This window comes from Camelina sativa, chromosome 12 (genome assembly GCF_000633955.1).
Source record: "Camelina sativa cultivar DH55 chromosome 12, Cs, whole genome shotgun sequence".
Classification (NCBI taxonomy): domain Eukaryota; kingdom Viridiplantae; phylum Streptophyta; class Magnoliopsida; order Brassicales; family Brassicaceae; genus Camelina; species Camelina sativa.
Window position 1 is genome coordinate 31,487,879 of NC_025696.1, and position 12,622 is coordinate 31,500,500.

The 12,622-nt window shown below is 37.9% G+C and overlaps 1 protein-coding gene across 1 annotated transcript; it reads left to right on the forward strand.

Annotated features, from left to right (window-relative positions):
• On the forward strand, nucleotides 946-3,921 carry LOC104734054 (FBD-associated F-box protein At5g38590-like). Its single transcript, XM_010453562.1, has 4 exons — nucleotides 946-1,752; nucleotides 1,840-1,974; nucleotides 3,323-3,325; nucleotides 3,652-3,921. The coding sequence occupies exons 1-4, from the start codon at nucleotides 946-948 to the stop codon at nucleotides 3,919-3,921; spliced, it is 1,215 nt and encodes a 404-aa protein (XP_010451864.1).

The window sequence follows — 12,622 nt, forward strand, 5'->3', positions numbered from 1 at the left end:
TTTTTTTTTTTTTTTTTTTTTTTGTATATCAAGAAGTCTATTTTCCTATCTATTTCCATTTGTGTTCAACAAAGGTCAGATAGTTTCGAATTTTAGTAAAGTTGCGTGATCGTGGTCCGAATTTTAACAACTTGCTTTCGAAAAATATGTATATTTTTTTTTTAATACTGAAAGAAAGAATGCTTCAATGTATTATAAGAACAATTAATGCACATGTAGCTACACACCTGGACTACATTGGTTCATTTACTAAAGAGCTTTTCAACAATTCAAATCTGAGGTCCACACCTGGACTACATTGGTTCATTTACTAAATTTGCCATTTGAATTTTGAATAGAATATGAAGAGGCATCTCTATTTTTTCTTTTCTTATAATAATTTTGTATATTAAAATTGATTTCAGCTCAAACTTTCTTATACATCAAAACCAAATTGAGCTGTTGAACATCTTTCAAAATGCTGAAAATGAAAAGAACAAAAACAAATTCACATGAAACCTGGCCCTAGCCTAGGTCTACTAGAGGTTTAAATTTCTTCGCTAACCCAATTTAATGTGAAGAAGACGAATTGTTCAATGAGTTGTGTGAGTACCGATGTAGTTTTGCCATTTTCGAATCTTTTACGGAGACGATTCCTATTCTGTTGTCACACCTTCTTTCTTATAAATCGAAACCAAATGCTTTCGCACTTGTTCGGGTGTTTCGGATTCATGAATTCTAGAAGAACCGAGCTTCCACTGGAATTCACAGGTCCTCTTTATTTATTTTCTAGGGTTTTTTTTTCCTGTCTCAGATTTCAACACTACAGCTTTTTGTTTGTTGTTGGGTTTTGTCCGGTATGTGTTCTGTGTTTTCTCTTGTTACTAATTCGTTTCCTTGACTTAACCAAAAAAAATAAATCGTTTGACTCTTTTGTTGTTCTTCTCTTGTGTTTAACAGTAAGATATGGAAAAAATCAATGAATTGCCTGATGACGTGCTGGTGAAGATATTATCGTTTCTTCCAACAAAAAAAGCTGTATCCACTTGTGTTTTATCTAAGCGATGGGAGTTTCTTTGGATGTGGTTGCCTAAACTCGAGTTCTTATCTCCATATGGTACAGAAGGCGATGATGTACTTGGGGATTTTATCAACAAGAAGCTGCCATTACATAAATCTCCGTTCATAGAAAGCTTGCGACTCGTCTTACATCTAAATGACGATATTAAACCTGAAGATGTCAAGAGGTGGATTGAAATCTCAGTTTCTCACCATGTACGTGAGCTTGATATTCGTTTTCATCCGGTGCATGAAAACATAATTCCGTGTAGCTTGTTTACCTGCAAATCGCTCGTGACCTTGAAACTCAATTATGTGGTTCTCATGGATGTTCCGTCTATGGTTTGTTTTCCCTCTCTGAAAACATTTCAACTTAAAACTGTGGATTACGTAAATGGAAAATCTCTTCAGGATCTTCTTTCTATTTGTCCTGTTCTTGATGATCTATCGGTGCAAATTGGTACCGGAGCGTTCACTATTATCGTCCTAACTTTGCAGAGTTTAACACTCCTTGTAGATAATTGTTCTTTTTTAGATGGGTATGAGGTAGATACTCCATCTTTAAAGTATTTGAAACTTGAAGACATGAATGAAGAGGAGCACTACTCTTTGATTAAGAATATGCCTAAGCTGAGGGAAGCAGTATCCCTTAATCCGAAGAGTCTTATTGCATCAATCACATCTGTCAAGCGTCTCACGATATGTTGTTTAGAGGTAATTAAGTTCCATTTATCAACCGCAAGTTGTGGATACTATTTCTAGAATACTCCGTTAAGTAATAATTTTATATAATGTGGGCAGGGTGTGTATGGTGATGGTTTTGTTTTCAACCAGCTTGAACATCTGAACCTATGTGTGTGCAAGGAAGACGTGTCGCATGTCCTTGGCCAGTTGCTCAAGGATTCTCCTAATTTACGAGTATTAAACATCTCTCTAGTGGGAAGCTCATATAGTTTTGGAATATTTCTTCTCCCAGACACGAATATCGAGGAGACTCTTTCAACCATTTTTTCCGGCACCGGTGAGACTCCTTCTCGCCGGTGTTGGGATCCATCTTTAACTTTACCTGCTTATCTGTTAGTCGATCTTGCTAGTAGTTCTTTTTTCAAGTTTTTCTCTCTGTTTTCCCTTTGTTTTAACCCTATTACAACCCCAATAAAATCTTCCACCGATTCAAACCACAATTGCTGTATGCTCCCGCCGATCTACACTCCTCCGGAGAGACTCTCTTCGCAAATCTCGGGAAACCATTTCTCTCACCCCTCACCATGGCAAATTACTATGAAGATAGGATTTTCCCTAGTGGACTTATCTTCAATCGTCGTTTCTAACCAAGGCCACCGACTGACTCCGCCGAACTCACCTTCACCAGGGATGCTTCCGCTCTTGGGAAAATCTCTGCTACTTTCGGATAGTCGCCTCAACCAGTTCTCACTTTGGCAATCGGTTATGACACTAGGATTTTCCCCAGTGGACCTAGTTACCAAAGACGATCCCTGCTACCACGGCCACTACATGAACCCGCCGGCTCCCCACTCAACGGAGAACCCGTCTGCAACGCAGATCTCTCCGTCCATCTCGGGCGGCCGACAACCCGACCATTCCTTGCGGCGACCTCTTGGAAACCTAGGGTTTCCCTTAGTGGACCTAGGCCTCAAGAAAAGCCCATTAGCACAAAAACATGTCAAACCCATTTATTATCCTCAGGTTGGTCAAAAGAGGAAGCCTAGGCCCTTTACTTCATCGTTTATGGATTTCCAGTGCAATGTACTGCTTCGTTTCCCTTTACTCTTTGGTCGAAGACTCCATTGGAGAAAGGTAATGACAGTACTGATTTGGTTATTCATCTATTTTTCACGGAACCTGGCCTTAGATGCTTCTAGAGTAATGAGATTTGGTTATAAAAGCATATGGATATATGGTATTTGCTCCTTGAACTGCTCTAGTAAAAGTGGTAATCTCGATTTTGAACACATCTTGTTCATTGACGGATACAAACTAAGCTGGCTATTTGATGATTACAAGCATCGTCTTTCAACCACCTCCACCACATGGATCTTGTCCCAACCAGTCCTTATTGTGAATTCACAAAGTGATCCGAACCTTATGCTTTGGGTTTCAAAGCAATCCCTAACCAACTATAGCACCATAGTCACCGGTTTCTTTGCCGTCCTGTTACTGTGGGTTCCTATCGCCCCGGTGGACATTGAGGCACTGATACCTTTGTTAACGTCACAATGTTGGATGACAGTGACTATTCAACCATCCTTTGAAGCCCTCGAAGATGGTCTATCGATGTACCATGATCTCACATGTACCATTAGACCCTCAAGCCTGTGGCTCATAGCTCTCTTAGACTATACAATTGATGTTTTTCTTTTATCACTCTGTTTATCACCTGTTGGCATTGGGGAATGCTTTTTCTTTGTTGTTTTAAACTCTGCTCCTTGCCTCTTCTATGTACTTGTAATGGACTCTTATATATTTGAATGAATGAAGGCACAAGGTTTGACAAAAAAAAAAAACATCTCTCCAGTGGAAGTAAGTTTCTTTGATAAACTATTTCTTGTTACTCTTTATGGTTTTTAATCTGATTCATCTGCTTGGTCTAAGCATAATATGTTCAGTGAATATTGTGTGGCTTGCTGGAATCAACCGAGTTCTGTCCCGGAATGCCCATTGTCGAGTCTACAAATTTTAACCTGGACACCATACATTGGGGGACGACATGATAGTGATATTGCGGTTTACAACTTGAAAAATGCTCGTCACCTAAAGATGAGGACAATCCTGGCTGATAGCCCCGAAGATCTTGCTCCAAACCTTAAGGAGTTGATACTTTCTCCCCTAGCTTCAAGCACATGCCAACTAAGTATTCGCTGAGGCCTTGGATCAGATTGATTGAAGCATTTGATGTTTTTTCTTTTGTATAACGAAAGTCTAATATCCTGATACGTGATCATGGTTAGGTAGATTAGAGTATGGTTAGGACATTTTAATTAATTAGTTTTGGTGTTTTAGTTTATGCATTTGGTTTTCGTAATTTCCATTCTACGTTAAAGTATTTTCTATATTTTACTAGGGTTTTGATTAAGTTGTATCAAGGCCTATATAATGGTCTTTATTGATTAATGAGAGAGGAAGCCCCAAGAATTAACTTTAATCTCTAAGAGTGAATTAGGGTTAAGAGGGAGCTAAGCTTTCATATCTTCCTTAATTCACAAGCAAATAGTTGGTTCATAACATTTGGTATCAGAGCAGACGGATTCAATGGGAGAAACTAATCCTGTGAAGTCCCTAAAAGATATTAAGATACCATGGAGTTCCACTTTGATTCATTAACGAGACGAATTGATGAGATGAAGAAACTAGTTGATGTGGTGTTTGAGACAGTGAAGAACATGCAAGCGAAGGCTGAGCAAGAGAAGAAGACAAAAGAACAAGCGGTGGCGACGGAGACGGTGACATCGACACCGGATCCAATGTTGGTTGTGGTTTCGGTGGAACTAAACGACGTGAGGAGAGAAGTGGTAGAGACGGTGACTTCGAAACCACCGGCTGTGACTATAACAACCGTGATGGAAACGTTAGGGGCTGAATGTAACGCCCCCGAACCGTACTATGACCACGAAGGCCATCGGACAGCCACGGAACGCCACTTGCGGAATTGCACCGAGGTGATCCGGTCGAAGGACGGAAGCTGCAGACTTCCCAACCGGTCCTCCCTAGCACAATCCCACCCGCAGCCGAGGTTACTTAGGCTTTGCAACCCTCGCGGCCTGGTGCGTTGTGTTAGCCCAGACTAGGCCGAGTATCAGTTGCAACTTGCCATGCTTTCCTGAAAACCGTATATATATCACTTTAATAAAATAATTAATCGCAAATAAATCATTAAAGTAATATATATAAAGATAGTCGGAAAACTTTACACTTATTCGTTTAAGAAAATATAGGGTTTTACAAGAAACACAAGAAAACCCTATCCGGTACCCTAACGTTTGCTCCGGCTCTAGACTCACTTAGGCTTCCCTGCAAAACCACAACAACTGAGACATGAGTAATCTAAGATTACTCAGTGAGTCTGGGTACCCCCCTTATTTCCTAAATTGGATACTACTCTCCCCAAGCCGACTACCCCGGCAATCAAAGAAAGCTAGCAAGCCCCAACAGCTAGCAAACTACATCAAAGTAACGCAACAAAAGCTTAGCGGAAGCAATTCAAACAATAACATGAAAGGGAGATTAGATCTCTACGGCTTCATTCGAACGATCTAAACTTGCTACCATAAGAGAAAGACGACCTAAGGAAACAAGAACTACTTGAACCTTAGACTCTTATCTCATACACGACTTACTAAGACGTCTAGATACTTAAAATACCATAGACTCTTTAACAACACGCAACACGCAACATGTAAAGACGACTAGACATAAACAAGGGACACTTGATTACTCTAGACTCTTTACTCCTAGGGCCCTTCGATAATCTGTTCCATTCCAACACTTCCCATGCCGAGACCACAAAGTTCTCCGGCATGAACCCTCCAATAGCTACATCGTCATGTAGCGGTTATGCTGGTAGCTAGCCAGCTGTAACATTGTCCTCGCGTGAGTGGTCGTCGGGAACTCACGCGTGACATACGCTTTTGGGAANAGGCTTTGCAACCCTCGCGGCCTGGTGCGTTGTGTTAGCCCAGACTAGGCCGAGTATCAGTTGCAACTTGCCATGCTTTCCTGAAAACCGTATATATATCACTTTAATAAAATAATTAATCGCAAATAAATCATTAAAGTAATATATATAAAGATAGTCGGAAAACTTTACACTTATTCGTTTAAGAAAATATAGGGTTTTACAAGAAACACAAGAAAACCCTATCCGGTACCCTAACGTTTGCTCCGGCTCTAGACTCACTTAGGCTTCCCTGCAAAACCACAACAACTGAGACATGAGTAATCTAAGATTACTCAGTGAGTCTGGGTACCCCCCTTATTTCCTAAATTGGATACTACTCTCCCCAAGCCGACTACCCCGGCAATCAAAGAAAGCTAGCAAGCCCCAACAGCTAGCAAACTACATCAAAGTAACGCAACAAAAGCTTAGCGGAAGCAATTCAAACAATAACATGAAAGGGAGATTAGATCTCTACGGCTTCATTCGAACGATCTAAACTTGCTACCATAAGAGAAAGACGACCTAAGGAAACAAGAACTACTTGAACCTTAGACTCTTATCTCATACACGACTTACTAAGACGTCTAGATACTTAAAATACCATAGACTCTTTAACAACACGCAACACGCAACATGTAAAGACGACTAGACATAAACAAGGGACACTTGATTACTCTAGACTCTTTACTCCTAGGGCCCTTCGATAATCTGTTCCATTCCAACACTTCCCATGCCGAGACCACAAAGTTCTCCGGCATGAACCCTCCAATAGCTACATCGTCATGTAGCGGTTATGCTGGTAGCTAGCCAGCTGTAACATTGTCCTCGCGTGAGTGGTCGTCGGGAACTCACGCGTGACATACGCTTTTGGGAACAGAAATATCGACACACTACTCAAGCTAAGACTCAAGAAACGAATTCAAGAGGCTAAGCTACAACCAAACACACCACCATAAATTCAAGCGATGATACATCAAGCTCGTTAGCATGAAATCATGCAAGAAAATCAACATGGAATAATCAACAAGAAGCAAGAAAATAAATCAAGCAACTTAAGATTATTCTTTATGCATGCAACCCATATCCTTAACTTAAGCAATTCATGCAACAAGTTTATCCACGCATGCAACCAATTTGATTTAACCATTTAAATCCTCAAGTCCAAATTATGCATGCAAAGCCAAATGTTTTAATTCCCTTAAATCCTCCTAATCCAATTAAGCATGCAAGTAACCTCACTCAATATTATGCAATAAAATGCAAAACACTTCACTCCTTTAGTCATGCATGAAACCGATTTTAAGTAAGAAATATTACTTACAAAATCCTCTAGCTTCGATCATGCATGCAACCCTTAAACCAAATTTAAAGTAATCCGTTTATACTTAAAATGCACCCAAGTTCTCCTTCAACCAATTATTGAGTGAGTCCCAATTATTTAGCATGCAACTAGTTCATTTTCGCATGATGATTCTAGCACGAATCCTATCATGTTTGCATGCACCAAAAATCTCAACCAAAACGACATGCAACTACTCTACATGCCTTACCACAGACTCACCTCTTACGCAATCGTCGATGATACTCGGACTTCACAGCACCACTCGATTAGACAATCCACTCCTATTCGCATCAACAGCTTCTCGCTCCGTCGATCGCAACCCGTTCTTTTCTCGATGGTTTTCTCGACCGCAAAGGCGTCTCACACTCGATCTTTCTTCGATCGCTAGCTGCAACTCCGCTTTTTGAGACAAGTGATTCTCCTTCGGTCTCCCTCTCAACCACTCTTGGTCTTTCTCACAATCTTACTCGACAACTCTCTCTTCTTTGTCTCTTTCTTTTTCTCGGCAAATCTTAAGTGTTTTGAGAGAGTTTAGGAGAGTAATCCCCAAATGAAGTTGATCACCCCATATTTATAGACACAATTTGGAACCTTCTTCCTTAGTGGGCTTTGATAAGTGTCTTCCTCCACCGTTGCATGCGCTGCGTGAATCTCACCCCCAATCATCGATCGCCATTAAGCCACTAATCTTCTTCTTGTTAGTGCATGTGATCATCTCCATTAGTGCATGTGGTTTAAGTGAGCTTAATCCTTAGCTCTTGACCAATCAGATTCTGCCAACTTCACCAATCCTCCTTGATTAAACTAATCCCCCACTATCTCTTCTTAATCTTCTTGAATTTTTAATTCCCCCACTAATTCCTCTTTGATTAAAATAATCTTCCACCTTCCTTAATTTTTATTGGTCCATATTTCTAAGGAAATAATAATTTACCAAAAGAATATTGAGTCCTTCGTCCGGCACCTTCGACATTCTCTCTGACAGTTCTCGACTCAGTCAGATCATTTTCTCGACCGTTCGGACGTTCTGCTCGGTACATTTGGTAGTCTCTCGGGCAAGTCGGACGTACGCCTCATTGATACGTCTCGGGCAACTTCGACTATGCGTCTCGGATGTCTCGACAATTTCTCGGGTCTTCTCAACGGATTTCCTCGACGAGTTTTCTCGACCTTCTCGATGAATTTCTTCGACCAATTTTCTCGACCTTCTCGACAAGTTTTCTCGACCACTTGTCTCGGTGAATTTTAGGGTCTCGACCGTGCGTCCGGTACTTCTGTCTTGTTCTCGGCCATTCTACGACTCACAAATATTTCCTCGGACTTCCTTGGGTCATTCACCTTTATTTTCCTTCTTCTTCTTTCTTAGGTCTTTTCCGTCCCATTTCCTCGACCTTTTTGTTTTGAAATTTCTACTCTTGGTGAGGGTCATTACACTGAAGCTTCGGTTGCGGCAGAGTTAGGAGCTGCAGCGTCTGTGTTGGAGCCAAACTCACCGACCCACATGGCAGAGGAGATGATCAACAGATCACTTCCTGTGGTGGAGATTGAGGAAAAGGAGGAGTCTCTGGCTGCAGAGATAAAGTTGAAAGAGCCACCAAGGATTCGACAAGAAGAAGAAGACATGTCGACGTGGGGGGAAGACACAGAGAAGCTGCTAGTGGTGCGAAGAAACTGCTAGAGTCGTGCAACCACAGTTGGAGCTTGAGGACAAGCTCCAAATCGAAGGGTGGAGTAATGATACGTGATCATGGTTAGGTAGATTAGAGTATGGTTAGGACATTTTAATTTATTAGTTTTGGTGTTTTAGTTTATGCATTTGGTTTTCATAATTTCCATTCTACGTTAAAGTATTTTCTATATTTTACTAGGGTTTTGATTAAGTTATATCAAGGCCTATATAATGGTCTTTATTGATTAATGAGAAAGGAAGCCCCAAGAATTAACCTTTATCTCTAAGAGAGAATTAGGGATAAGAGGGAGCTAAGCTTTCATATCTTCCTTAATTCACAAGCAAATAGTTGGTTCATAACATATCCATCTATCCCTGAATGTCTAGGACGTAAGACTAAGAGTTTTTTTTTTGGGTATCAATATTAAGTAGACTAATAAGAGTTTTCTTTTTTAGTATCAATGTTAAGCAGACTAAGAGTTTCTTATTCATCCACCCTACTATGTGCTCTGCTCGGATGGTTTCACTTCCATCTCTGATCACGTATTGCCACAACATCTTCCGTAACTAAAATAGCCATGAGCTAGTAACGTATATCTCGTGGAACCACAACTGAAATTTGTAATTATTTGTAGTTGCATATTTATTCTTGCTATTTTGTAGCAATTAGACACGAATACGGTGTCTATCTCTGGTATACTAGACACGACAATATTGTAGCTAACTTGTGGCTATTATAGAGTAATATCTGTCCCAATTTGTGGATATATAAGCTACGAGTTTGTATGTGACATGTCGTGACTAATGGTTACGGAAATATTTTGTGGTGAAGTTGTACATAAGCTACAAAATCTTTTGCGCGCAGCATATTAATCGTCATGGATAGCAACGAAATTCGATTAGCTACAACGCTATATTTCTTTGCTCCTTTCCATTGCTATATATATAGTATAGCCACCAAATTTCGTGACTGTGGACATCTTTCCAAATCAGGCCGGCTAAATCAGTCCTTTTAAGGTTGTTCATCAATCTTAGAGAGAAGACTCAAAGTAAATCATGATCTTAACATTAACCACACAACCAAGCTATCAGTCTCATCACTAAGTTCATCACGGATTGTTTGTGACCGTTATGAAAATTTTGTAATTAAAAAATAGATGGGGTGGCTTGTCGTGCAAAAGATCTAAAGACATAGAAACTGATCAAACTGCTTCCATTGATGTCTACTTTTTAAGGTTGTCGTAGTTATAAGCATTCATGTTTATATTTGTCTTTCACTATGCTAAGACTAGTTTGCCATTCTTTATTTCTACGTAGAATACTCGTACGAGAATTACTTTCTGACCGAAGTTCTTTTATAGATTCGTTTAATAAGAATTGTTCGATTATGCTAAAAATAGTTTGTCATTTTTCTCGTTTATGGACTTGGATGATTTTTCAAAAACGTCAAACTCAATATGAGTTAATTAAAAAATGTTCATGATACATATAGTCTCAATACAAGAAAACCTGCATTTTGGGACTACATTTTGTGACTATTTATTCAGTCGCAAAATAGAACGACGCTTTTGAGACTATTTTGCGACGACTTAACGACTACAAAAAAATTGGAGAGAAAAACATTGCTCATTAACAAAAAAACATAAAGGTCACAAAAGAGTCTTAAATTAGCGACTATATTAAGACTAATTTGCGTCGAAAATAAATTCATCTCAAAATGGTCACAATTTGCGACTACTCTGTGACCAAATATATAGTCAGTACAGCAAATCGCAAAAACGTTGCATATTGAGACTTATTTGCATCTACATTTTTTACCCCTATTTAGTAACAAAGACGTCACAATTTGCGACGATATTGTGACTGATATCTGAAGACTTTGCGGCTAACACCTGATTTAGCTACTCTTTTAAGACTGTTTACCCACTCTCTATATTTTTATTTTGAAATTTCATATTTGAGATTCATTTACATGTTTAGGTTGATGTTTATGCTTTGTTTTGTCCACCTTATCAATAATAACATTCTCAAAGTATTAAATTTTAATGACTATAAACTTAACATCTATAAATTCAAAATTTATCTTAGGTGTTACATGTTCTTTTATGAGAATGTGTTGCAATGAAGAAAAATTCAAAACTAAGTGATATAAACATTCTTTTACTAAATCTTACTATTACATGTACTTTATACTACTACTATGAATTCTCCTTAGTGATTTATATAAACAGTATTGTTCATAATCTTGAATTCAAGATTTTTATTTTGTGACGTATATATGATAGTCTTAAAATGGTCACACATTGCGACTGATTTGCCACTATATTTCGACTATCTCAATTTGTCACTCATTTGCTACCAATTAGAGACCTGTTTTGCGACAATATTGTGACTGACATCTGAAGACTTTAGGACTAACACCTGATTTAGCTACTCTTTTAAGACTGTTTACCCACTCTCTATATTTTTTATTTTGAAATTTCACATTTGAGATTCATTTACATGTTTAGGTTGATGTTCATGCTTTGTTTTGCTCACCTTATCAGTAATAACTTTCTCAAAGTATTAAATTTTAATGACTATAAACTAAACATCCATAAGTTCAAAATTTATCTTAAGTGTTACATGTTCTTTTATGAGAATGTGTTGCAATGAAGAAAAATTCAAAACTAAGTGATGTAAACATTGTTTTACTAACTCTTACTATTACATGTACTTTATACTACTACTATGAGTTCTCCTTAGTGATTTATATAAACAGTTTTGTTCATAATGTCTAGAATTCAGGATTTTTATTTTGTGATGTTTATATGGTAGTCTTAAAATGGTCACACATTGCGACTGATTTGCCACTATATTACGACTATCTCAATTTGTCACTCTTTTGCTATCAATTAGAGACCTATTTTGCGACGATATTGTGACTGATATCTGAAGACTTTGCGACTAACACCTCATTTAACTACTCTTTTAAGACTGTTTACTCACTCTCTATATTTTTTATTTTGAAATTCCACATTTGAGATTCATTTACATGTTTAGGTTGATGTTTATGCTTTGTTTTGCTCACCTTATCAATAATAACTTTCTCAAAGTATTAAATTTCAATGACTATAACCTAAACATCCATAATTCAAAATTTATCTTAAGTATTACATGTTCTTTTATGAGTAATACATACACAAAATCTCTATAAAACTCTTGTTTATCAATGTTTTAAACAAAATATTTGTATTTTCTGTTACACATGTGTTACATGTGGTTTCAGTTGAAACTTGTTAGTTATGTATCTTATAAACTAACTTATCAAAACATTGTTTTATCTTTTTAAACTGAGATTTTTATCTTTTTAAACTGAGTATATCTAAAATTAAAATCCAACACTTAAATCTTCAAAAGAAAAACATAATCATTGGAAGCCTAATTATGAACAAAAAACAAAAGACAATTATATAAACAAATATGAATTTGTATTCAAAATCATATACACAACTAAAATAAATGTGAAATCAATATTATTTGGTTTGGGCGGACAAACCCAAAAATTCCAACCATCCCATTATTTTATTTGGTTTTTCCGGTTAATGTGAAATTATTTGGAATAAAGGTAGGGCAATTGACAAAAATAGCACAATTTTAAGTTTTTATTCCACAACTAGCATATGTCTTCAAATATTCCAAAAGTAGCACAAAATTTTTAATGTAATACTAAAAACAATACAATTATAATTAAAATCTTATCTTTATCTCGACAGATAAGCTCGAAGCGAGACGAAGGAACGTTTCCACAAGCCAATTGAATCATTACTCCCACAAGACCTTGAAGCATCCCAGATCTCTTGCCAATCGATTCTCATCGTCGATCTGCAGTTGTCGTCGTGTTCTCACCATCGTGTTT